This window comes from Phyllobates terribilis, unplaced genomic scaffold (genome assembly GCF_046119375.1).
Source record: "Phyllobates terribilis strain yellow unplaced genomic scaffold, ASM4611937v1 Scaffold_4__5_contigs__length_816908805, whole genome shotgun sequence".
Taxonomy (NCBI): domain Eukaryota; kingdom Metazoa; phylum Chordata; class Amphibia; order Anura; family Dendrobatidae; genus Phyllobates; species Phyllobates terribilis.
Genome location: NW_027362764.1, coordinates 757,148,765 through 757,175,268, shown reverse-complemented (window position 1 = coordinate 757,175,268; position 26,504 = coordinate 757,148,765). Strand labels below are relative to the sequence as shown.

General features: G+C 45.9%; 1 protein-coding gene across 3 annotated transcripts in view; it reads left to right on the top strand.

The window, feature by feature from the left end:
- The window catches only part of ASAP1 (ArfGAP with SH3 domain, ankyrin repeat and PH domain 1), a 328,274-nt gene that overhangs the window by 296,827 nt on the left and 4,943 nt on the right, over window positions 1-26,504 (top strand). For 2 of the 3 annotated variants that reach the window (XM_073679892.1, XM_073679893.1), the window contains 11 exons: window positions 881-1,014; window positions 4,842-4,933; window positions 6,077-6,263; window positions 6,651-6,736; window positions 7,536-7,651; window positions 8,786-8,853; window positions 9,003-9,110; window positions 9,255-9,483; window positions 16,280-16,441; window positions 17,792-17,861; window positions 21,090-21,148. In XM_073679892.1, coding sequence (XP_073535993.1) covers window positions 881-1,014; window positions 4,842-4,933; window positions 6,077-6,263; window positions 6,651-6,736; window positions 7,536-7,651; window positions 8,786-8,853; window positions 9,003-9,110; window positions 9,255-9,483; window positions 16,280-16,441; window positions 17,792-17,861; window positions 21,090-21,148 — 1,311 coding nt within the window. The remainder of the gene's footprint in view (window positions 1-880; window positions 1,015-4,841; window positions 4,934-6,076; window positions 6,264-6,650; window positions 6,737-7,535; window positions 7,652-8,785; window positions 8,854-9,002; window positions 9,111-9,254; window positions 9,484-16,279; window positions 16,442-17,791; window positions 17,862-21,089; window positions 21,149-26,504) is intronic. The other variant, XM_073679894.1, reaches the window with a different exon arrangement.

Genomic DNA, 26,504 nt, shown 5'->3' with positions numbered 1-26,504 from the left:
TCTGGTGTGATAATGAAGAGACCCTCTCAAAATCACGTTTTATATAAATTATATTGTCTGATTGTCAAAAAAATGACACTCCATAGTGCCGGCCACTAGGTGTCTTCCTTCTATGTAATATGTTGCCACTGCAAGTTGTCAGGTGTCAGCAACACAGGCCAAGAATGCTTTTGTCTCTCTACTGGAAGTGGGGGTGGGGCTTTGTCTCTACAGGAAGTGGGGGTGGGGCTTTGTCTCTACAGGAAGTGGGGGTGGGGCTTTGTCTCTACAGGAAGTGGGGGTGGGGCTTTGTCTCTACAGGAAGTGGGAGTGGGGCTTTGTCTCTACAGGAAGTGGGAGTGGGGCTTTGTCTCTACAGGAAGTGGGGGTGGGGCTTTGTCTCTACAGGAAGTGGGGGTGGGGCTTTGTCTCTACAGGAAGTGGGGGTGGGGCTTTGTCTCTACAGGAAGTGGGGGTGGGGCTTTGTCTCTACAGGAAGTGGGGGTGGGGCTTTGTCTCTACAGGAAGTGGGGGTGGGGCTTTGTCTCTACAGGAAGTGGGGGTGGGGCTTTGTCTCTACAGGAAGTGGGGGTGGGGCTTTGTCTCTCTACCAGATTCGGGGGACGTACTTATCTTTCTGCTTATACATTCCTGTTTATCAGGCTGCAGATAGGTGGGCTTTCAGTTCAGGGCAATGCTGGGAAGCAAAAGAAAGTTCCTGCACCCATAGTGCTGGCATAAGGCTGATGAAGATGAAGTGCATTCTCAAAAAGAACAGATGGCAAATCGTGGGCTGTACTCTCTAATCAGACAGCCATCTTACTGGCCATCCTTCTCACTGCACTGGCGCTTTCATTATATCCATCCCATTGTGACCCGCTGTGGCTGTTTCTTCCTACAGATCCAACCTGGCTGTCTACCAACCTGGGGATATTGACCTGTATAGAGTGCTCTGGCATACACAGGGAAATGGGGGTTCACATCTCTAGGATCCAGTCTCTGGAGCTAGACAAGTTAGGCACTTCTGAACTCTTGGTGAGTATTGTTGATGGTGGGGCGACATTCGCTGGGGCCCTGGTGGGCAGCCGTCAACATCTGTGTCGCTGCTTTGTAGCCGTTTACACCTTTGAATGATGGGGGTCCTAGTAGTATGAAGGTTGCGTATATCAGAGGATTGCGAATTGTTATCAGTTTCCTAATGTACTAACATTTAAAGGGATTGTCCAAGGCTGAGATATCAGATCGTGCGGGGCGCGACATCCCTAATGAAAAGCTGTTTCCAGTAGTGAGAAGTGACCAGTGTACAGAGCCGGTCAGCACCGCTCCGGACAGTACAGCTCAGCCCCTATACAGTGTACAGAGCCGGTCAGCACCGCTCCGGGACAGTACAGCTCAGCCCCTATACAGTATACAGAGCCGGTCAGCACTGCTCCAGGACAGTACAGCTCAGCCTCTATACAGTATACAGAGCCGGTCAGCACCGCTCCGGGACAGTACAGCTCAGCCTCTATACAGTATACGGAGCCGGTCAGCACCGCTCCGGGACAGTACATCTTGGCCTCTATACAGTGTACAGAGCCGGTCAGCACCGCTCCGGGACAGTACAGCTCGGCCTCTATACAGTGTACAGAGCCGGTCAGCACCGCTCCGGGACAGTACAGCTCGGCCCCTATACAGTGTACAGAGCCGGTCAGCACCGCTCCGTACAGTACAGCTCGGCCTCTATACAGTGTACAGAGCCGGTCAGCGCCGCTCTGGGACAGTACAGCTCGGCCTCTATACAGTGTACAGAGCCGGTCAACACCGCTCTGGGACAGTACAGCTCGGCCTCTATACAGTGTACAGAGCCGGTCAGCTCCGCTCCGGGACAGTACAGCTCGGCCCCTATACAGTATACAGAGCCGGTCAGCACCGCTCCGGACAGTACATCTCGGCCTCTATACAGTGTACAGAGCCGGTCAGCTCCGCTCCGGGACAGTACAGCTCGGCCTCTATACAGTGTACAGAGCCGGTCAGCTCCGCTCCGGGACAGTACAGCTCAGCCCCTATACAGTATACAGAGCCGGTCAGCACCGCTCCGGGACAGTACAGCTCGGCCTCTATACAGTCTACAGAGCCGGTCAGCACCGCTCTGGGACAGTACAGCTCAGCCCCTATACAGTGTACAGAGCCGGTCAGCACCGCTCTGGGACAGTACATCTCAGCCTCTATACAGTGTACAGAGCCGGTCAGCACCGCTCTGGGACAGTACATCTCGGCCTCTATACAGTGTACAGAGCCGGTCAGCACCGCTCCGGGACAGTACATCTCGGCCTCTATACAGTGTACAGAGCCGGTCAGCTCCGCTCCGGGACAGTACAGCTCAGCCCCTATACAGTATACAGAGCCGGTCAGCACCGCTCCGGGACAGTACAGCTCGGCCTCTATACAGTGTACAGAGCCGGTCAGCACCGCTCTGGGACAGTACAGCTCGGCCCCTATACAGTGTACAGAGCCGGTCAGCACCGCTCTGGGACAGTACATCTCAGCCTCTATACAGTGTACAGAGCCGGTCAGCACTGCTCTGGGACAGTACATCTTGGCCTCTATACAGTGTACAGAGCCGGTCAGCACCGCTCCGGGACAGTACATCTCGGCCTCTATACAGTGTACAGAGCCGGTCAGCACCGCTCCAAGACAGTACATCTCGGCCTCTATACAGTGTACAGAGCCGGTCAGCACCGCTCCGGACAGTACAGCTCGGCCTCTATACAGTGTACAGAGCCGGTCAGCACCGCTCCGGGACAGTACAGCTCGGCCTGTATACAGTGTACAGAGCCGGTCAGCACCGCTCCAGGACAGTACATCTCGGCCTCTATACAGTGTACAGAGCCGGTCAGCACCGCTCCAGGACAGTACATCTCGGCCTCTATACAGTGTACAGAGCCGGTCAGCACCGCTCCGGGACAGTACATCTCGGCCTCTATACAGTGTACAGAGCCGGTCAGCACCGCTCCGGGACAGTACAGCTCGGCCTCTATACAGTGTACAGAGCCGGTCAGCACCGCTCCGGGACAGTACAGCTCGGCCTCTATACAGTGTACAGAGCCTGTCAGCGCCGCTTCGGGACAGTACAGCTCGACCCTTATACAGTGTACAGAGCCGGTCAGCACCGCTCCGGGACAGTACATCTCTGCCTCTATACAGTCTACAGAGCCGGTCAGCGCCGCTCCGGGACAGTACATCTCGACCTCTATACAGTGTACAGAGCCGGTCAGCGCCGCTTCGGGACAGTACAACTCGACCCTTATACAGTGTACAGAGCTGGTCAGCACCGATCTGGGACTGTACAACTCGACCCCTATACATTGTACAGAGCTGGTCAGCACCGCTCCAAGACAGCACGGATCAGCCCCTATGCAGTGTATGGAGCCGGTCAGCACGGATCAGCCCCTATGCAGTGTATGGAGCCGGTCAGCACGGATCAGCCCCTATGCAGTGTATGGAGACGGTCAGCGCGGATCAGCCCCTATGCACTGTATGGAGCCGGTCAGCACGGATCAGCCCCTATGCAGTATATGGAGCTGGTCAGCGCTCCTCGGGGACAGCATGGATCAGCCCCTATGCACTGTATGGAGCCGGTCAGCGCTCCTCGGGGACAGCATGGATCAGCCCCTATGCACTGTATGGAGCCGGTCAGCACGGATCAGCCCCTATGCAGTGTATGGAGCTCGTCAGCGCTCCTCGGGGACAGCATGGATCAGCCCCTATGCACTGCATGGAGCCGGTCAGCGCCGCTCGGGGACTGCATGGATCAGCCCCTATGCAGTGTATGGAGACGGTCAGCGCGGATCAGCCCCTATGCAGTGTATGGAGCTGGTCAGCGCGGATCAGCCCCTATGCAGTGTATGGAGCCGGTCAGCACGGATCAGCCCCTATGCGGTATATGGAGCTGGTCAGCGCTCCTCGGGGACAGCATGGATCAGCCCCTATGCACTGTATGGAGCCGGTCAGCGCTCCTCGGGGACAGCATGGATCAGCCCCTATGCACTGTATGGAGCCGGTCAGCGCTCCTCGGGGACAGCATGGATCAGCCCCTATGCAGTGTATGGAGCCGGTCAGCACGGATCAGCCCCTATGCAGTGTATGGAGACGGTCAGCGCGGATCAGCCCCTATGCACTGTATGGAGCCGGTCAGCACGGATCAGCCCCTATGCAGTATATGGAGCTGGTCAGCGCTCCTCGGGGACAGCATGGATCAGCCCCTATGCACTGTATGGAGCCGGTCAGCGCTCCTCGGGGACAGCATGGATCAGCCCCTATGCACTGTATGGAGCCGGTCAGCACGGATCAGCCCCTATGCAGTGTATGGAGCTGGTCAGCGCTCCTCGGGGACAGCATGGATCAGCCCCTATGCACTGCATGGAGCCGGTCAGCGCCGCTCGGGGACTGCATGGATCAGCCCCTATGCAGTGTATGGAGACGGTCAGCGCGGATCAGCCCCTATGCAGTGTATGGAGCTGGTCAGCGCGGATCAGCCCCTATGCAGTGTATGGAGCCGGTCAGCGCTCCTCGGGGACAGCATGGATCAGCCCCTATGCACTGTATGGAGCCGATCAGCACGGATCAGCCCCTATGCAGTGTATGGAGCCGGTCAGCGCTCCTCGGGGACAGCATGGATCAGCCCCTATGCACTGTATGGAGCTGGGCTCCGCTCACTGTTTAATTCCGGTGGCCGCAGTACTAGCTGACTGATTTCCTTGTCCGTTACAAGGTTGAGGACCCTGTTAACATGTTGAATGCATTGATGTCTTTGCCATGTTGTGTGTGTAACGCCACGGCTTATGTCTGCCCCTCACTGCTCGGGTTGTGCTTGTTTACAGCTGGCCAAGAATGTAGGAAACAATAGCTTCAATGAAATTATGGAAGGGAATCTACCTTCTCCGTCACCAAAGCCTACTTCTTCCAGCGACATGTAAGTAACATGATAAGATGACACTGCCAGCTGTAATATCGGAATAATGGTCATACATTCTGCAGAAGCGCACAATACAGAGACGTATCGGACCACGGCTTCATCATTGAATTCAGGTTTATAATTTGGTCCCATTGCCCCAATGTACAACATCCGGCCCCCCATGATGTCTGCCTTTACTACCATGTGACAGATCGGCTGGTGGTCCATAGCTCACTGATACCAGCGCGGTCCAGTAATAGGAGCCACCGGGGTAACAAGTCCATTCATGACATTTCTTCGTCCTGAATCTTCCCCATCACCTGTGAGTGATATCACTGAGAGGAGGAAGGAACCGCAGCAACTCAGCTACGAAGTGGAGACCCCGTAACGTTACAGAGCAGGGGGCTGAGGAGCAGAGGGAAGAAAAGTCACCACCGCTCTGCTGACCCCATAACTGCAGAGTTCAGACCTCCTCTCGTATTAACATCTGCACAAACACTGCGCCCCCGCCGGGAGCTTCATGGCCGAGCAGCTGCATGCACCCGTACATCACCAAGCACAATGCCGTCTGATACAGTGGTGTAAAAGCCGCCACCACTGGACTCTGGAGGAGCCGTGTTCTGTGCAGTGATGGATCGCACTTCTCTATCTGGTGTCTGATGGAGGAGTCTGGGTTTGGTGATTCCAGGAGGACGTTACCCCCTGACTGCATTGTGCCCACTGTACAGATGGTGGAGGAGGATAATGCTATGGGCTGTTATCAGGGGGCGGCCGTGGCCTCTTAGTCCCAGAGGAAGGGAAATCTTAATTCTTCAGCACAAGACATTGTGGACAATTGTAGCTTCCAGCTTTGTGGGAACAGTTTGGGGAAGACCCTCTTCTGTTCCCCATGACTGTGCACAAGCTCCATACAGACATGATTGGGTGAAGAACATGAACGGCTGAGTCCAATCCTCAACCTGCTCTTCTTTATGAAGGGGCAAAAATTCTCATAGACTCCTCCAAACTCTTGTAGAAAGTCTTCTCAGAAGAGCAGAGCCGTTATATCTGCAGAGGGGCGACTCCATGTTAACCTCTATTGATGTAGAATGGGAGGTCAGAAAAGCCATGAATGGTATATCTGGTTATATGGATAAATATAGATTACTCTCTTCATCCTAGGACTGCACGTAAAGAATACATTACCGCAAAGTATGTGGAGCACAAGTTCTGCCGGAGGATGTGCTCTTCAGGGGCGGAGAAGCAGAGCGAGCTGCTCGAGGCTGTGAAATCAAGGGACTTACTTGCACTAATCCAAGTCTATGCAGAAGGAGTCGAGATCCTAGAACCACTGTTAGAATCAGGGCAGGTGAGGAACGTGTTTCTTGTAGCAGTTTGATTGTATTCTTTTATCTAGAAAGGGGTTGTCATTGTTTTATCTCCTCCCTTCTCTAATCATGGGACCGCCCCTGAGGAACTGTTCTTCGGAAGTACCTACTGCAATACTGCCTCCATACCGGGGCTGGTCCCTCCATACCGGGGCTGGTCCCTCCATACCGGGGCTGGTCCCTCCATACCGGGGCTGGTCCCTCCATACCGGGGCTGGTCCCTCCATACCGGGGCTGGTCCCTCCATACCGGGGCTTCCTCCCTCCATACGGGGGCTTCCTCCCTCCATACCGGGGCTTTTCCTCTGCGCTCTCTTGGCAGAGATGATTGTCCTCAGAGGTTTGCTGATCGTGTCTTCTGTCTTGCAGGAGCCTGGTGAGACCGCTCTCCACTTTGCAGTGCGCACTGCCGACCACACGTCCCTTCCCTTAGTTGACTTCTTAGTACAAAACTGGTGAGAATTATTTTACTGTCCTTTATGATTAGTTTTGTATTATTTTTTTCTGCAACATGATCTGCCTGGGAACCCCAGCGAACGGTTGTGATATGTATGGAAACCTGGCAGCAAGTGCTAAGTTTTCCTACAGCACTCCCACAGGAGAAATGAAGTATTACACTGTCCATTCATATCAATGGGTTATCTGAGTTACACAGGACGGGTCATCCAGAGAAAGAGACACTCCTTACAACCCCTCACCGCTCATAGAGTCCGCTCTATTAACTCACTAATTAAGAATTTTCTAAATCAAAGTCTGCTCAGAAAACGACAGAAATCAAAATGTTTCCATTTAGGAAATAGAAATTTGATGGAGTAGTCTGGGCATAAAAAAACAAGTTTGTTTTCTTCCAAAAACAGCACCACACCTGACCTTCATACCTGTCAAACTTCGGGAAGGGGTGAAAGTGAACATTAGCTTTAGTTTCATAAAGCAACTTGCTTTCTGTCAGTGGAGGCAAATAAAAATGATTGCTTTGGGTAACTGAAAACCCTGTACGTCTCACAGCTGATGATTTGCTACATTGGATGTTCCGCAGCAGAATTCTGATACAATGTGTCAGTGCAGGTAACATGTATCCGGTGGATGTAGACAAGAATGTTTCTGTTTCCTGACAGCAGTCGGAGATCTTGAGAACCAGTGAGCGTTTTTCTATTGGGTTTTTTATATTTTCTGCTGCAGACCAGGGATCTTCCTCAGCACTGTAGATCAATGTCTGGTGTTGCTGTTCTCACTTTCTCACGTCTCCATCCACAGTGGAAACTTAGATAAACCAACGGGAAAAGGCCACACGGCGCTGCACTACTGCTGTATCTATAACAAGCCTGAATGTCTGAAGCTGCTTCTGAGGGGAAAACCAACTATTGACCTGGGTGAGGAGAGCGACCACATCCGCAGCGTCACAGCTCACCTCCTCCACCTCCTGTACAATGACTGATAGCACCTCTATATACAGCAGATCACACAGGATCCACCATTCACAATAGTTGATATCACAGCTCACCTCCTCCATCTCCTGTACAATGACTGATAACACCTCTATATACAGTAGATAACACAGGATCCACCATTCACAATAGGTGATGTCGCAGCTCACCTCCTCCTCCTGTACAATGACTGATAACACCTCTATATAGAGCAGATCACACAGGATCCACCATTCATTATAGGTGGTGTCACAGCTCACCGCCACCTCCTGTACAATGACTGATAACACCTCTATATACAGTAGATAACACAGGATCCACCATTCACAATAGGTGATGTCACAGCTCACCTCCACCTCCTGTACAATGACTGATAACACCTCTATATACAGTAGATAACACAGGATCCACCTTTTACAATAGGTGGTGTCACAGTTCTCCTCCTCCTCCTCCTATATATACAGTAGATAACAGGATCCAGCATTCACAATAGGTGATGTCACAGCTCACCTCATCCTTCTTCTCTATATACAGTACATAACATTGGGTCCTCCATTCACAGTACGTGATGTCACAGCTCACCTACTCCTCCTATATATACAGTAGATAACAGGATCCACCATTCACAATAGGTGATATCACATCTCTCCTCCTTCTGTATATACAGCAGATAACACAGGATCCACCATTCACAATAGGTGGTGTCACAGCTCACCTCCTCCTCCTGTACAATGACTGATAACACCTCTATATACAGCAGATAACACAGGATAAACCATTCACAATAGGTGGTGTCACAGCTCACCTCCTCCTCCTCCTGTACAATGACTGATAACACCTCTATATACAATAGATAACACAAGATCCACCATTCACAATAGGTGATGTCACAGCTCACCTCCTCCTCCTCCTGTACAATGACTGATAACACCTCTATATACAGTAGATAACACAAGATCCACCATTCACAACAGGTGGTGTTACAGCTCACCTCCTCCCCCTCCTGTACATACAGCAGATAACGCAGGGTCTGATTGACTCCTAGACACGTGTAGATCTGTCCCTCTCCTCCTCTTGCAGTCAGCCAGCTGGGTGAGACAGCGTATGACATGGCGAGGAGACTGAAGGTGGCGCAGTGTGAGGAGCTGGTGAGTGGTCGCGGTGTCTGTGGGGGGCTGTTGTCTCCATGTAACACTCTCCAGTATGTTTCTTGATGGCTCACTACTGTACCTCTAGTGTTTGTGCAGTGAGTGCGGACGATGGGAGTTTCATTCCCTTCTGATTACTGTCCTTTCAGCTTTCACAATCCATGGCCGGGAAATTGAATCCTCACATCCACGTGGAGTACGACTGGAACCTGCGGCTGGAGGAGATCGACGAGAGTGACGACGACTTAGACGACAAGGTGACGCGGCCACATCTCCGCCGGCTGTGTGTGAATGGAGCCGTCCAGTCACTGACCATACACCAATCTGGACAGGCACAGAAGTGAAGGATTGGGAATACTACATATCATTTATCTATATTTCCTCTTCTTCCCAAAAAAAAGCCGAGTCCAATCAAGAAGGAGCGTTCCCCGAGACCCCAGAGCTTCTGCCACTCTTCCAGCATCTCCCCCCAAGACAAGCTGTCACTGCCGGGTTTCAGCACTCCACGAGATAAGCAGAGACTGTCGTACGGAGCCTTCTCCAACACCATCTTCATGTCCACCAGCACTGACTCGCCAACGTCCCCCATCACTGACGGACCTCCGCTGCCCCCCAGGAACGCAGGCAAAGGTACGTCGGTGGATAATACAAGCGAACGTCTTCACTTCAGGGGGCATCAGCCCAGATCTCTGCTTGCTGTCATTCAGTAGTGTCTCTCAGCGCGACCGTTTCCAACTTTTGAGGTTCCTATTGAATGACGGCAAGCAGAGTTCTTAAAAAACGTGAGCAAGTGATATAGGAATTGTTTAGAAAAATTAAATAAAGTTTCCCCAAATACCACTACAGTAGATGGGTGATGGCGCGGGGTTATCCTTCTACTACCGGTTGAGGTGCAATCAATAGGGAGTGGTGCTGCGAGCCCACTTTAGTCTTTGCAGGGGGTTTTGTGGTTTTTTTTTTACGATTATTACAGTCACTTTTGTCAGTGGTTATTATTGCACTTAATGTTCTCTTTTTCCTGCCGGAATCCTGTTTTTTATTGGTCAAGTGATCTACACTAATACAATGAAACGAAGCATCAGCTGCGTAAAGGAGACCTGTAAGTTACCCAGTAATTGGAAGAAGTGCCCCTTGATGCAGGCATCAAAGGGCCGGAAAAGGAAGTTGGCAAGACGGTGGCCCAGCAACTTTGCTCTACCAACATGGCTCCTATGAATCGAAGAAAACCTTGCGTCCATTTGAGTGAGCTGGCCAGGACATGCTCTGAAGGGGACATCAGCGTTGCAGCCCCTTCATTCTTCGGATCATTGGGGGTCCCCAGTGTCCAAAAGTCGTTTTGTTATATGCTAGAGATATATTTATAAGATGGCTATACTCCTTTAATGAGATGTGCTTGCACAGCTGATGATTTGTTACATTGTATCTGTGTAGATGAGGTTCCGCAGCAGCACCAGTCCTCGTCTCCACACTGATGCTGCAACTATTAGGACACGTTCAGTATTCGGTCAGTATTTTACATCAGTATTTGTAAGCTAAAACCAGGAGTGGAACAATCAGAGGAAAAGTATAATAGAAACACGTCACCACTTCTGTATTTATCACCCACTCCTGGTTTTGAGAGAGGAAAAAAATTCCAGCCTCCGGGTCGTCATAAAATAACACTTTATTGTAAGTAAAATTAAAAAAGTCACTAGTCCAAAATCCGATAATTTACAAGCAAATGCGTTTCGGACCACATTGGCAACGACGAAGGACAGTCGTCCGAAACGCGTTTGCTTCTTTTTTAAATTTACTTACAATAAAGTGTTTGTTTGTTTTTTATTATAAAGACCTGGATGCTGGAATTATGTTCCTCCCTCCTAAGTTTTGCAGCACTGCAAGTTTCCTCTGCAATTAGATCTTCATTGATGGGTGAGCCGACCTTTCCTTTTTTTTCTTTTGTATACACTTTTGGCTTACAAATACTGATCAAATACTGAACGTGGCCTTACCTTCATGTCCTCAGCTGAGAAAGTGTAGGTTTTTTTTATTTTTTTATGGTGTTCCCATAGTACCTGAGCAGAAATGTAAATATTAATTTCTTAAAAGTTTTTGGTATTTCTTGGTAATTTTTCATAACTAATATTATTAAGAGACCTGGACATCTCCAGGACTTTTCTTCTTCTTTTTTTTTTTTTTTTTTTTTTTTTTTTGATGCAATTTTTGCATTAAAAATTTTGCACCGTTTGGCTTTTACAGACTCCAGAATGAGCTACAGGTGCATCTCAGTAAATTAGAATATCATCAAAAAGTTAATTTATTTCAGTTCTTCAATACAAAAAGTGAAACTCATCTATTATATAGAGTCATTACACACAGAGGGATCTATTATATAGAGTCATTACACACAGAGGGATCTATTATATAGAGCCATTACACACAGAGGGATCTATTATATAGAGCCATTACACACAGAGGGATCTATTATATAAAGTCATTACACACAGAGTGATCTATTATATAGAGTCATTACACACAGAGGGATCTATTATATAGAGTCATTACACACAGAGGGATCTATTATATAGAGTCATTACACACAGAGGGATCTATTATATAGAGTCATTACACACAGAGGGATCTATTATATAGAGTCATTACACACAGAGGGATCTATTATATAGAGTCATTACACACAGAGGGATCTATTATATAGAGTCATTACACACAGAGGGATCTATTATATAGAGTCATTACACACAGAGGGATCTATTATATAGAGTCATTACACACAGAGGGATCTATTATATAGAGTCATTACACACAGAGGGATCTATTATATAGAGTCATTACACACAGAGGGATCTATTATATAGAGTCATTACACACAGAGGGATCTATTATATAGAGTCATTACACACAGAGGGATCTATTATATAGAGTCATTACACACAGAGGGATCTATTATATAGAGTCATTACACACTGAGGGATCTATTATATAGAGTCATTACACACTGAGGGATCTATTATGTAGAGTCATTACACACTGAGGGATCTATTATATAGTCATTACACACTGAGGGATCTATTATATAGAGTCATTACACACTGAGGGATCTATTATATAGAGTCATTACACACTGAGTGATCTATTATATAGAGTCATTACACACTGAGTGATCTATTATATAGAGTCATTACACACAGAGTGATCTATTATATAGAGTCATTACACACAGAGGGATCTATTATATAGAGTCATTACACACAGAGAGCTCTATTATATAGAGTCATTACACACAGAGTGATCTATTATATAGAGTCATTACACACACAGGGATCTATTATATAGAGTCATTACAGACAGAGGGATCTATTATATAGAGTCATTACACGCAGAGGGATCTATTCTATAGAGTCATTACACACAGGAATCTATTATATAGTCATTACACACAAAGGGATCTAGTCTATAGAGTCATTACACACAGAGGGATCTATTCTATAGAGTCATTACACACAGAGGGATCTATTCTATAGAGTCATTACACACACAGGGATCTATTATACAGAGTCATTACACACACAGGGATCTATTATACAGAGTCATTACACACACAGAGATCTATTATATAGAGTCATTACACACAGAGTGATCTATTATATAGAGTCATTACACACACAGGGATCTATTATATAGAGTCATTACACACAGAGGGATCTATTATATAGAGTCATTACACACAGAGGGATCTATTATATAGAGTCATTACACACAGAGGGATCTATTATATAGAGTCATTACACACAGAGGGATCTATTATATAGAGTCATTACACACAGAGGGATCTATTATATAGAGTCATTACACACTGAGGGATCTATTATATAGAGTCGTTACACACTGAGGGATCTATTATATAGAGTCGTTACACACTGAGGGATCTATTATATAGAGTCGTTACACACAGAGGGATCTATTATATAGAGTCGTTACACACAGAGGGATCTATTCTATAGAGTCGTTACACACAGAGGGATCTATTCTATAGAGTCGTTACACACAGAGGGATCTATTCTATAGAGTCGTTACACACAGAGGGATCTATTCTATAGAGTCGTTACACACAGAGGGATCTATTCTATAGAGTCGTTACACACAGAGGGATCTATTCTATAGAGTCGTTACACACAGAGGGATCTATTCTATAGAGTCGTTACACACAGGGATCTATTCTATAGAGTCGTTACACACAGAGAGATCTATTCTATAGAGTCGTTACACACAGAGAGATCTATTCTATAGAGTCGTTACACACAGAGGGATCTATTCTATAGAGTCGTTACACACAGAGGGATCTATTCTATAGAGTCGTTACACACAGAGGGATCTATTCTATAGAGTCGTTACACACAGAGGGATCTATTCTATAGAGTCGTTACACACAGAGGGATCGATTCTATAGAGTCGTTACACACAGAGGGATCGATTATATAGAGTCGTTACACACAGAGGGATCGATTATATAGAGTCGTTACACACAGAGGGATCGATTATATAGAGTCGTTACACACAGAGGGATCGATTATATAGAGTCGTTACACACAGAGGGATCGATTATATAGAGTCGTTACACACAGAGGGATCGATTATATAGAGTCGTTACACACAGAGGGATCGATTATATAGAGTCGTTACACACAGAGGGATCGATTATATAGAGTCGTTACACACAGAGGGATCGATTATATAGAGTCGTTACCACACAGAGGGATCGATTATATAGAGTCGTTACCACACAGAGGGATCTATTATATGGAGTCATTACACACAGAGGGATCTATTATATGGAGTCATTACACACAGAGGGATCTATTTCAAGTGTTTATTTCTGTTAATGTTGATGATTATGGCTTACAGCCAATGAAAACACAAAAGTCATTATCTCAGTAAATTAGAATACTTTATAACAACAGCTTGAAAAATGTTTAAAATCCAAAATGTCCTACTGAAATGTCTGTTCAGTAAATGCCTCAATACTTGGTCGCGGCTCCTTTTGCATCAATTACTGCATCAATGCGGCAATGTGGCATGGAGGCGATCAGCCTGTGGCACTGCTGAGGTGTTATGGAAGCCCAGGTGGCTTTGATAGCAGCCTTCAGCTCGTCTGCATTGTTGGGTCTGGTGTCCCTCATCTTCCTCTTGACAATACCCCATAGATTCTCTATAATAGATTCTCTATGGGGTTAAGGTCAGGCGAGTTTGCTGCCAATCAAGCACAGTGATACTGTTGTGTGTAAACCAGGTATTGGTACTTTTGGCAGTGTGGACAGGGGCCAAGTCCTGCTGGAGAATGACATTTCCATCTCCATAAAGCTTGTCGGCAGAGGGAAGCATGAAGTGCTGTAAAATGTCCTGGCAGACCTCTGCGCTGACTTTGGTCTTGATAAAACACAGTGGACCTACACCCGCAGATGACATGGCTCCCCAAACCATCACTGATTGTGGAGACTTCACACTAGACCTCCAGCAGCTTGGATTGTGGCCTCTCCACTCTTCCTCCAGACTCTGGGACCTTGTGGAGTGTGTCAATGACTGCCTTCTGGACATCTGTCAAGTCAGCAGTCTTCCCCATGATTGTGGAGCCTACTGAAACAGACTAAGAGACCTTTTTAAACGCTTAGGAAGCCTTTGCAGGTGTTTTTTCGTTAATTATTTTAATTTACTGAGATAATGAGTTTTGTGTTTTCATTGGCTGTAAGCCATAATCATCAACATTAACAGAAATAAACACTTGAAATAGATCACTCTGTGTGTAATGACTCTATATAATAGATCACTCTGTCTGTAATGACTCTATATAATAGATCCCTCTGTGTGTAATGACTCTATATAATAGATCCCTCTGTGTGTAATGACTCTATATAATAGATCCCTCTGTGTGTAATGACTCTATATAATAGATCCCTCTGTGTGTAATGACTCTATATAATAGATCCCTCTGTGTGTAATGACTCTATATAATAGATCCCTCTGTGTGTAATGACTCTATATAATAGATCCCTCTGTGTGTAATAACTCTATATAATAGATCCCTCTGTGTGTAATGACTCTATATAATAGATCCCTCTGTGTGTAATGACTCTATATAATAGATCCCTCTGTGTGTAATGACTATATAATAGATCCCTCTGTGTGTAATGACTCTATATAATAGATCCCTCTGTGTGTAATGACTCTATATAATAGATCCCTCTGTGTGTAATGACTCTATATAATAGATCCCTCTGTGTGTAATGACTCTATATAATAGATCACTCTGTGTGTAATGACTCTATATAATAGATCCCTCTGTCTGTAATGACTCTATATAATAGATCCCTCTGTGTGTAATGACTCTATATAATAGATCCCTCTGTGTGTAATGACTCTATATAATACACCCCTCTGTGTGTAATGACTCTATATAATAGATCGCTCTGTGTGTAATGACTCTATATAATAGATCCCTCTGTGTGTAATGACTCTATATAATAGATCCCTCTGTGTGTAATGACTCTATATAATAGATCCCTCTGTGTGTAATGACTCTATATAATAGATCCCTCTGTGTGTAATGACTATATAATAGATCCCTCTGTGTGTAATGACTCTATATAATAGATCCCTCTGTGTGTAATGACTATATAATAGATCCCTCTGTGTGTAATGACTCTATATAATAGATCCCTCTGTGTGTAATGACTCTATATAATAGATCCCTCTGTGTGTAATGACTCTATATAATAGATCACTCTGTGTGTAATGACTCTATATAATAGATCCCTCTGTGTGTAATGACTCTATATAATAGATCCCTCTGTGTGTAATGACTCTATATAATAGATCCCTCTGTGTGTAATGACTCTATATAATAGATCCCTCTGTGTGTAATGACTATATAATAGATCACTCTGTGTGTAATGACTCTATATAATAGATCCCTCTGTGTGTAATGACTCTATATAATATAGGAGTTTCACTTTTTGTATTGAAGAAATGAAATGAACTTTTTGATGATATTCTAATTTAGTGAGATACACCTGTATGTGAGAATCTGTCAGCGAGTTTGTTGGGACCGGGAGTTCGGAACTATTTCATCTGTATTTTTCTGAGCTCCTCAGTGCTGATTTATGATCAACACAGAGGAGCTCAGGAAAAAAAAAAGGGTTACAAATACCAATTTAGAATGAGAGCACTGACAGCATTATGCGGCGAAACAAAAGAGCTTGTATAAGACAAATGGTGCAAAATACTAGCTCCGTATTCTAGAAATGGAGGCGCGGAGCCTTATTGCTTTATTAAATAAATGCTGGCGCTCGTTTATGCTTTTATAAGGGCAGTATTGCTGATGGCTCATGCGCTGTCGGACGGTCAGTCACGGTTTTTGTGTGTGCTTTTCTAGCTTCATCCGGTCCTACGTCCACACTCCCTTTAAGCACCCAATCCCCTAGCGGAAACTCCACTTTATCCAAGAAGAAAGCTCCTCCCCCACCCCCAGGACACAAACGAACGCTCTCCGACCCGCCCAGCCCGCTACCTCATAGTAAGGGCTCGGCTTCCTGGGGTGAGTCGTGAAATGAAGGTGAAGGGGTCCAGACCCCCCATTCCTGGACTCTGTCTCTGTTCTCAGCTTTACTTCCGATCCCTAAGGATATCTGTTACTTCTTACTTTCCTGCTCCTGTACAGCCAAGGAGATACTTCTAGTGGATCCTCGTGGGGGGGGTCTGGTGGGCTGCACTCTCAGTGGTCTGTTTAAAGGGCCAGCGCCAATATTCATCTGGGAGGTTGGGCATACATAGGACCCCTATTATGTGCCAATTGTTTTTTTATTTAAAGGAGTTATATAAAGTTTGGAAGTTATCACCTTACTGATGGCTGGCGGTCTGACTGCAGGGACCTTCCCAGATCCCAGGAATGGAGCTGTGCAGCGCCTCGTGTGAATGGGGCGGGGGCTCACTCTATTCATTCTCTCTATGTCTCAGCTATTGTGGCCTTTACTCCATTTTCAGGGTATATTTGGGGTTCAAGGGGTCAGATTCCCAACAAACTCAGATAGGGGATAACTTTCAAACTTGGTCCAACCCCTTTAAAGGATCTGCATTAGATAAAAAAAAAAAAACTGGCTGCTTTCCTTCCAGAAACAGCGCCACTCATATACACAGGTTGTTCCTGGTATTGCAGCTTATACCGATTGATGTAAATGCTTCAATAGCAGATACAGCCTAGTGCTGCTTCTGGGAGAGAGCAGCTATAGTTTGTTTTTGTTTTTTTTCTACATTTTTTTTTTTTTTTTTTTTAAAACTACTGTAAACGATGATTAACTGCAATACCAGACACAGCCCATAGGCAAGAGTGGCGCTGTTTCTGGAAGTCGAGTCTTGTTTTTTATAATTTGTACATAAAAGCTTTGCCTATAGCAACCAGGAACCCAAAGAGGTTCTCAGATCTTACAAGATTTTACCCAAAATGCCTCAATCCTGTAGAAAAATCATTATAAAAGAATAATAAAAAAAAAAGTTTAATTTTAGACTTCCCTCTGGTTTAGCGCAGGCACAAGGCTGTACATGGCAGAGCTTCTGATCCAACCTGTCCACTTCTGTCCTAGAGGCCTGAGATCTGCATTAACCCTTCCTCCTCTCTGCCGCTCTGTCCTTAGTATTCTCTGCTGTGATCTTACGTTATGTCCCCCTAGTGGACAGGTTGTAAATTACATGCACTGGTTTATATCTTTACGGGATCCATTACTTTTGCAATGTTCTGGGAAAGCTGCCGCCATCACTTCTTTATGCGTTTTCTCTTCTCCTTCGCTTCCTACTAGCTGTTCCGCTCCAGTTCTTCTCGAATATTGATGCCGTCCCATTATGTGACTCTGCCAGTTTTATCATATTCACTTCTCTCTGTTTTCCTCACCAGGTAATGACACGGGCCACAGCCCCGGAGAGAAGTCCCTAAATAAGTTCGAGAGACTGACTCATTCTGCCAGGTACATGCCAAAAATTTATTTTAAAAGTGCAGTTTTCACAATGGCCACCAGAGGGCATTTGCTGTTTTGAGCTCTTTAGCGGAGAGGTTACTTTGGGGCAAGACAACCGCCTGTACTTAAAAAAATAAAAATAAAAAAAATAAAAATGACCTTTGGTTTAACTCTTTCCCGTCTGAGCAATTTTCCATTTTTGCGCCCCCCCTCTTCTTCCAAGAGCCATAACTTTTTTTTTACTTTTCCATCCACAGTCGTACGAGTGTCTGGTTTTTGCAGGTCAAGCTGTAGTTTTGCATGACATCATTCATGTTACCCTAAGGAACGGGAAAAAAATTCCAAGAGCGGTGAAATTGTGCAAAAAAAAAAAAAAGCACTTCTGCCATTGCTTTTTGCGTTTTGCTATTACGGTATTTATTTTGCCGTAAAAATGACATGTCAGCATGAATCTCCAAGTCTGTCCGATTACGGCGATACCAAACATGTGCGGATACTTTTTCTTTAAGTAGTGAAAAAATTCTGAAAGTCATCAAAAAAAAAATTTGGGGGTGTCTTAAAGGGCCAGCGCAGATTCCCTTAACCTATTCCCACTGCAAACATTTTTTATTTTTACTCTTTCATTTTTTTTTCGCCGCGTATCAACTTTTTATTATTTTTCCATCCACATATCTGTTGTTTTTAATTTTGAATGACACCATTTATTTTTAACATATAATGTTCTGAATAACCGGAAAAAAATAACAAGTAAGATGAAATGGTGGGAAAAAAAAAAAGAAACTTAATTCCTCCATAGTTTTTTGGGGGTTTTTTATTTTTCCACCTCTCATTTTAAAGTAAAGAAAATTATTCTCCAGGTCAGTACAATTACGGGGGATAACACACTTGGATTTTTTTTTTTCTTTTTTTAAGTGGTGGAAAAAAAAAATTCAGAAAAAATTTGGTTTGTGTTGCTATTTTCTAAGATCATAAACCTTTTATTTTTCCAACAATGGAGTCGTGTGAGGGCTTGTTTTTTTTTTTGTATAGAGAGCTGTCGTTTTTATTGATACATTTTTGGGGTACATACGATGTTTTGAACGCTTTTTATTGTATTTGAGGGGGGGGGGGGGGGGGAGTGCGGCAACTGAAAAATGTGAGTCCAGACGTTACGATTTTCTTTTTCAGTGGTAAAATTACAAGGTAAATTATTATATATTTTGACTTTTAAAGCTGTGGCGATACCCAATGTGTTTAATATAAAAAAAAAATATATATATATATATACATACAGTACAGACCAAAAGTTTGGACACACCTTCTCATTTTAAGATTTTTCTGTATTTTCATGACTATGAAAATTGTACATTCACACTGAAGGCATCAAAACTATGAATTAACACATGTGGAATTATATACTGAACAAAAAAGTGTGAAACAACTGAAAATATGTCTTATATTCTAGGTTCTTCAAAGTAGCCACCTTTTGCTTTGATGACTGCTTTGCACACTCTTGGCATTCTCTTGATGAGCTTCAAGAGGTAGTCACCGGAAATGGTTTTCACTTCACAGGTGTGCCCTGTCAGGTTTAATAAGTGGGATTTCTTGCCTTATAAATGGGGTCGGGACCATCAGTTGTGTTGTGCAGAAGTCAGGTGGATACACAGCTGATAGTCCTACTGAATAGACTGTTAGAATTTGTATTATGGCAAGAAAAAAGCAGCTAAGTAAAGAAAAACGAGTGGCCATCACTATTTTAAGAAATGAAGGTCAGTCAGTCCAAAAAATTGGGAAAACTTTTAAAGTGTCCCCAAGTGCAGTTGCAAAAACCATCAAGCGCTACAAAGAAACTGGCTCACATGAGGACCGCCCCAGGAAAGGAAGACCAAGAGTCACCTCTGCTTCTGAGGATAAGTTTATCCGAGTCACCAGCCTCAGAAATCACAGGTTAACAGCAGCTCAGATTAGAGACCAGGTCAATGCCACACAGAGTTCTAGCAACAGACACATCTCTACAACAACTGTTAAGAGGAGACTTTGTGCAGCAGGCCTTCATGGTAAAATAGCTTTTAGGAAACCACTGCTAAGGACAGGCAACAAGCAGAAGAGACTTGTTTGGGCTAAAGAACACAAGGAATGGACATTAGACCAGTGGAAATCTGTGCTTTGGTCTGATGAGTCCAAATTTGAGATCTTTGGTTCCAACCACCGTGTCTTTGTGCGACGCAGAAAAGGTGAACAATGGACTCTACACGCCTGGTTCCCACCGTGAAGCATGGAGGAGGAGGTGTGATGGTGTGGGGGTGCTTTGCTGGTGACACTGTTGGGGATTTATTCAAAATAGAAGGCATACTGAACTAGCATGGCTACCACAGCATCTTGCAGTGGCATGCTATTCCATCCGGTTTGCGTTTAGTTGGACCATCATTTATTTTTCAACAGGACAATGACCCCAAACACACCTCCAGGTACTGTGTAAGGGCTATTTGACCAAGGAGGAGAGTGATGGGGTGCTACGCCAGATGACCTGGCCTCCACAGTCACCAGACCTGAACCCAATCGAGATGGTTTGGGGTGAGCTGGACCGGAGAGTGAAGGAAAAAGGGCCAACAAGTGCTAAGCATCTCTGGGAACTCCTTCAAGATTGTTGGAAGACCATTTCCGGTGACTACCTCTTGAAGCTCATCAAGAGAATGCCAAGAGTGTGCAAAGCCGTCATCAAAGCAAAAGGTGGCTACTTTGTAGAACCTAGAATATAAGACATATTTTCAGTTGTTTCACACTTTTTTGTTAAGTATATAATTCCACATGTGTTAATTCATAGTTTTGATGCCTTCAGTGTGAATGTGCAATTTTCAAAGTCAAGAAAATACAGAAAAATCTTTAAATGAGAAGGTGTGTCCAAACTTTTGGTCTGTACTGTATATATATATATATTTTTTTTTAAATTGTTTAAAAACATTATTTTTTTTTATAATTTTTTGCTTTGTTTTAGTGATTCTAACCTGTGATTGTTTCATCTCTTGTATTAAATGCTACAGTATTGCAGTATGTAGTAAAACTACTGACCCCTTATGCAGCCCCAGCCACAGGCTTCATAGAAACACCAAAATGGCGGCTGGGGGGGACCTTCATTTGCCCATAGCAACCCATGAGTTTTTTGCAATCTGTAGTGGAGTTGAAGATTTTTTTGTTGTTTTTCTAATTTTTTGTTTTATTTATTTCTTTTTTTTAAAAAAAATTTTTACTTTCATTTAGCACCGGAACGACAAAAACAGCATTAGGGCCCCGAGTTTTGCCAAAACTACCTCAAAAAGGTAAGTCACAGCCTGCGTCTATTGGTTGTAATCTACAATTTGGTTACTGTGGCGTTTAGGGATGGAGGGATCTTGTGGACTCCTGAGGAACCTGAGACAGTCTGGTTGCTAAGGACATGGCACCCGACAACGCCATAAAATAATGAGGAGGCAGCTAGGCCTCGTATCCATAGCAACTGGTCGGTGGCACTCTGCGGAGAGCTGAGTGGATCGGAGCTAAACACATCGATTTCACTACAAATGTCCCCAAAAATTTGTATTCTAAGGAAGTCAGATTTTTGGGGGAGTTAATTTGTGGCCAATCGACCAAAATTTTACTGTATTCTGAGGTATAGGAACAATAAACGCTTCTACTCGCTTCTCCTTGGGCCCTCCACGTACCCGTCCCACTGCCGCCCGATCCTCCGATCGCCTCCTCTACGGCCGCCTTCTCCCCGCCATTTCTGAGTCTTCTCTGTTCTGGTGCTACCGCTGACTAGCCCTCATGTGACCGTATGAGGCCTAATCCTAGACCTGGCCGTAAGGAGAAGAACACCGAAAAGGAGCCGATCGGACCGGGCATGGCAGTATGGGCGGGGATGAAGAGAGGCGAATGTAAGAGTTTATTGGAATTTTTAAGTCCTTCCCGGCAGATTTAATTCATTTCAGATTTATATGATGCGAATCGAATTTCTGGAGAATCGCTCAACTCCACCCAGCAGCAATACGGATCACATTGTTTATTAAACGGGTTAGAAAAAGATTCTTCTTTTCCAGGAACATCGCCCCCCCTTGTCCATCGTTTATCTATGGTATTACAGCTCAGCCTCTTTCATCCAATTAAGACCAGGGCATGTAAACAGATGTCGTGCTGGAGGGGAGATATGCATCGCTGAGGTTGGTAGCTTCAGTGATGTAAAACCGGGAAAGCATGCTCCAGCACACACAGTGCTGGAAGGGTTAATAGGGCGTTTTACGAGCAGTCATAAGAGACGGGTGGGATTGGCTGCTCACATATCCCCACCCCAGGTTGTGTGTATAAAATGAAGACCAAGTGTCTCATTCAGTGTCTGTGGCTGGAGGTGTGGAGACCTCCAGAGTGTTTGTGCTAAAGGACACTGAGCTTGAGCGGGCGAACCCACCATATTGTATGACTGTTTATTTTCTGTTTTGTTACTCTGTGCCGGAAAAGGCTGTCTTTTGTTTACTTCTAAAAGTGCGGTTTATGCAGCATAATAAACCTGCCTTGGACATTTTTAAAGAAACAGTATCCTGTGTCTACCTCTAACGCGGCTGAGTGAGTACCAAACCCTACAATATATATATATCTGCACTGCTCAAAAAAATAAAGGGAACACTTAAACAACAGGATATAACTCCAAGTAAATCAAACTTCTGTGAAATCTAACTGTCCACTTAGGAAGCAACACTGATTGACAATCAATTTCACATGCTGTTGTGCAAATGGAATAGACAATAGATGGAAATTATTGGCAATTATCAAGACACTCTCAATAAAGGAGTGGTTCTGCAGGTGGGGACCACAGACCACATCTCAGTACCAATGCTTTCTGGCTGATGTTTTGGTCACTTTTGAATGTTGGTTGTGCTTTCACACTCGTGGTAGCATGAGACGGACTCTACAACCCACAGAAGTTGCTCACGTAGTGCAGCTCATCCAGGATGGCACATCAATGCGAGCTGTGGCAAGAAGGTTTGCTGTGTCTGTCAGCGTAGCGTCCAGAGGCTGGAGGCACTACCAGGAGACAGGCCAGTACACCAGGAGACATGGAGGGGGCCGTAGGAGGGCAACAACCCAGCAGCAGGACCGCTACCTCCGCCTTTGTGCAAGGAGAAACCGGAGGAGCACTGCCAGAGCCCTGCAAAATGACCTCCAGCAGGCCACAAATGAGCATGTGTCTGCACAAACGGTTAGAAACCGACTCTATGAGGGCCCGACGTCCACAGATGGGGGTTGTGCTCACAGCCCAACACCGTGCAGGACGCTTGGCATTTGCCACAGAACACCAGGATTGGCAAAGTCACCACTGGCGTCCTGTGGTCTTCACAGATGAAAGCAGGTTCACACTGAGCACATGTGACAGACGTGACAGAGTCTGGAGACGCCGTGGAGAGCGATCTGCTACCTGCAACATCCTTCAGCATGACCGGTTTGGCAGTGGGTCAGTAATGGTGTGGGGTGGCATTTCTTTGGAGGGACGCACAGCCCACCATGTGCTCGCCAGAGGTAGCCTGACTGCCATTAGGTACCGAGATGAGATCCTCAGACCCCTTGTGAGACCATATGCTGGTGCGGTTGGCCCTGGGTTCCTCCTAATGCAGGACAATGCCAGACCTCATGTGGCTGGAGTGTGTCAGCAGTTCCTGCAAGATGAAGACATTGAAGCTCTGGACTGGCCCGCCTGTTCCCCAGACCTGAATCCGATTGAGCACATCTGGGACATCATGTCTCGCTCCATCCACCAACGTCACGTTGCACCACAGACTGTCCAGGAGTTGGTGGATGCTTTAGTCCAGGTCTGGGAGGAGATCCCACAGGAAACCATCCGCAACCTCATCAGGAGCATGCCCAGGCGTTGTAGGGAGTTCATACAGGCACGTGGAGGCCATACACAATACTCAGCCTCATCAGGAGCATGCCCAGGCATTGTAGGGAGGTCATACAGGCACGTGGAGGCCATACACAATACTCAGCCTCATCAGGAGCATGCCCAGGCATTGTAGGGAGGTCTTACAGGCACGTGGAGGCCACACACAATACTGAGCCTCATCAGGAGCATGCCCAGGCGTTGTAGGGAGGTCATACAGGCACGTGGAGGCCATACACAATACTGAGCCTCATCAGGAGCATGCCCAGGCGTTGTAGGGAGGTCATACCGGCATGTGGAGGCCATACACAATACTCAGCCTCATCAGGAGCATGCCCAGGCATTGTAGGGAGGTCATACAGGCACGTGGAGGCCACACACAATACTCAGCCTCATCAGGAGCATGCCCAGGCGTTGTAGGGAGGTCATGCAGGCACGTGGAGGACACACACAATACTCAGCCTCATCAGGAGCATGCCCAGGCGTTGTAGGGAGGTCATACAGGCACGTGGAGGCCACACACAATACTGAGCCTCATCAGGAGCATGCCCAGGCGTTGTAGGGAGGTCATACAGGCACGTGGAGGCCATACACAATACTGAGCCTCATCAGGAGCATGCCCAGGCGTTGTAGGGAGGTCATACCGGCATGTGGAGGCCATACACAATACTCAGCCTCATCAGGAGCATGCCCAGGCATTGTAGGGAGGTCTTACAGGCACGTGGAGGCCACACACAATACTGAGCCTCATCAGGAGCATGCCCAGGCGTTGTAGGGAGGTCATACAGGCACGTGGAGGCCATACACAATACTGAGCCTCATCAGGAGCATGCCCAGGCGTTGTAGGGAGGTCATACCGGCATGTGGAGGCCATACACAATACTCAGCCTCATCAGGAGCATGCCCAGGCATTGTAGGGAGGTCATACAGGCACGTGGAGGCCACACACAATACTCAGCCTCATCAGGAGCATGCCCAGGCGTTGTAGGGAGGTCATGCAGGCACGTGGAGGACACACACAATACTCAGCCTCATCAGGAGCATGCCCAGGCGTTGTAGGGAGGTCATACAGGCACGTGGAGGCCACACACAATACTCAGCCTCATCAGGAGCATGCCCAGGCGTTGTAGGGAGGTCATACAGGCACGTGGAGGCCACACACAATACTGAGCCTCATCAGGAGCATGCCCAGGCGTTGTAGGGAGGTCATACAGGCACGTGGAGGCCACACACAATACTGAGCCTCATCAGGAGCATGCCCAGGCGTTGTAGGGAGGTCATACAGGCACGTGGAGGCCACACACAATACTGAGCCTCATCAGGAGCATGCCCAGGTGTTGTAGGGAGGTCATACAGGCACGTGGAGGCCACACACAATACTCAACCTCATCAGGAGCATGCCCAGGCGTTGTAGGGAGGTCATACAGGCACGTGGAGGCCACACACAATACTGAGCCTCATCAGGAGCATGCCCAGGCGTTGTAGGGAGGTCATACAGGCACGTGGAGGCCACACACAATACTCAGCCTCATCAGGAGCATGCCCAGGCGTTGTAGGGAGGTCATACAGGCACGTGGAGGCCACACACAATACTGAGCCTCATCAGGAGCATGCCCAGGCGTTGTAGGGAGGTCATACAGGCACGTGGAGGCCACACACAATACTGAGACTAATTTTGACTTGTTTTAAGGACATTACATCAAAGTTGGATCAGCCTGTAGTGTGTTTTTCCACTTTAATTTTGGGGGTGACTCCAAATCCAGGCCTCCATTGGTTAATAAATTTGATTTCCATTGATGATTTTTGTGTGATTTTGTTGTCAGCACATTCAACTTTGTACAGAACAAAGTATTCAATGAGAATATTTCATTCATTCAGATCTAGGATGGGGTATTGGAGTGTTCCCTTTATTTTTTTGAGCAGTGTATATAGATAGATCAAAATTTTACAGTCCATGTTCAAATTTAACTCCTTAATGGCGCTGCCATGTTTTTGCTCTCTTGGGTTTTTCTTCCTCCTCTTATTCCCAGAGCCATAACTTATTTGTTTTCCCTTCGACATCGTCATATTAGATTTTTTTTTTTTTGTTGTTTTTTTTTGTAGTTTTCATTCCATTCATTTACCACTTGGAGCATTGCGGCTTAAAAGTCTCCTCACCTCGGCATGCCAGGCTTGACATGTCACTCTCAGCAAGGAGAAATGTTACCCCTTGGACCACTTGGAAAAAAAATTGCAACTGCAGTGAAACAGAGAAAACACGTAATTCCGGTGTTGTTTTTAGTGGTTTTGTTTTTACGGCGTTCATTATACGATAAATATGACCTGGTAACAAGATACTTCAGGTCCAGCGTGATTTTTATGATTCCAGACTTATATAGATTTATTTATTTTTTTTTTTTAACTTTAGTAACTTAATAAAAAGTTTTGAAGTTTGTAAAAAATTAAAAATTGGTTTGTGTCGCCATTTTCTGAGACCCTTAACTTCTTTATTTTTCCATCATTAGAGCTGTGTGAGGTTTTTTTTTGCACGACCAGCTGTAGTTTTTTGCTGGCACATTGCGAAGTTTTGATCGCTTTGTCTTGTTTTCTTATGGGTGGGGAGGTGCCAGCAACAACAACAAAAAAACAGCAATTCTGATGCTTTGATTTTCGTATAGGTAAAAATAATTTTGATAAATTGGACTTTGACAGATGTGAGGAAACCAAATGTGTGGGGTTTTTTTAACTCCATTTCTTTATTTCTACATTGGGGGGGGGCAGGATGCAAT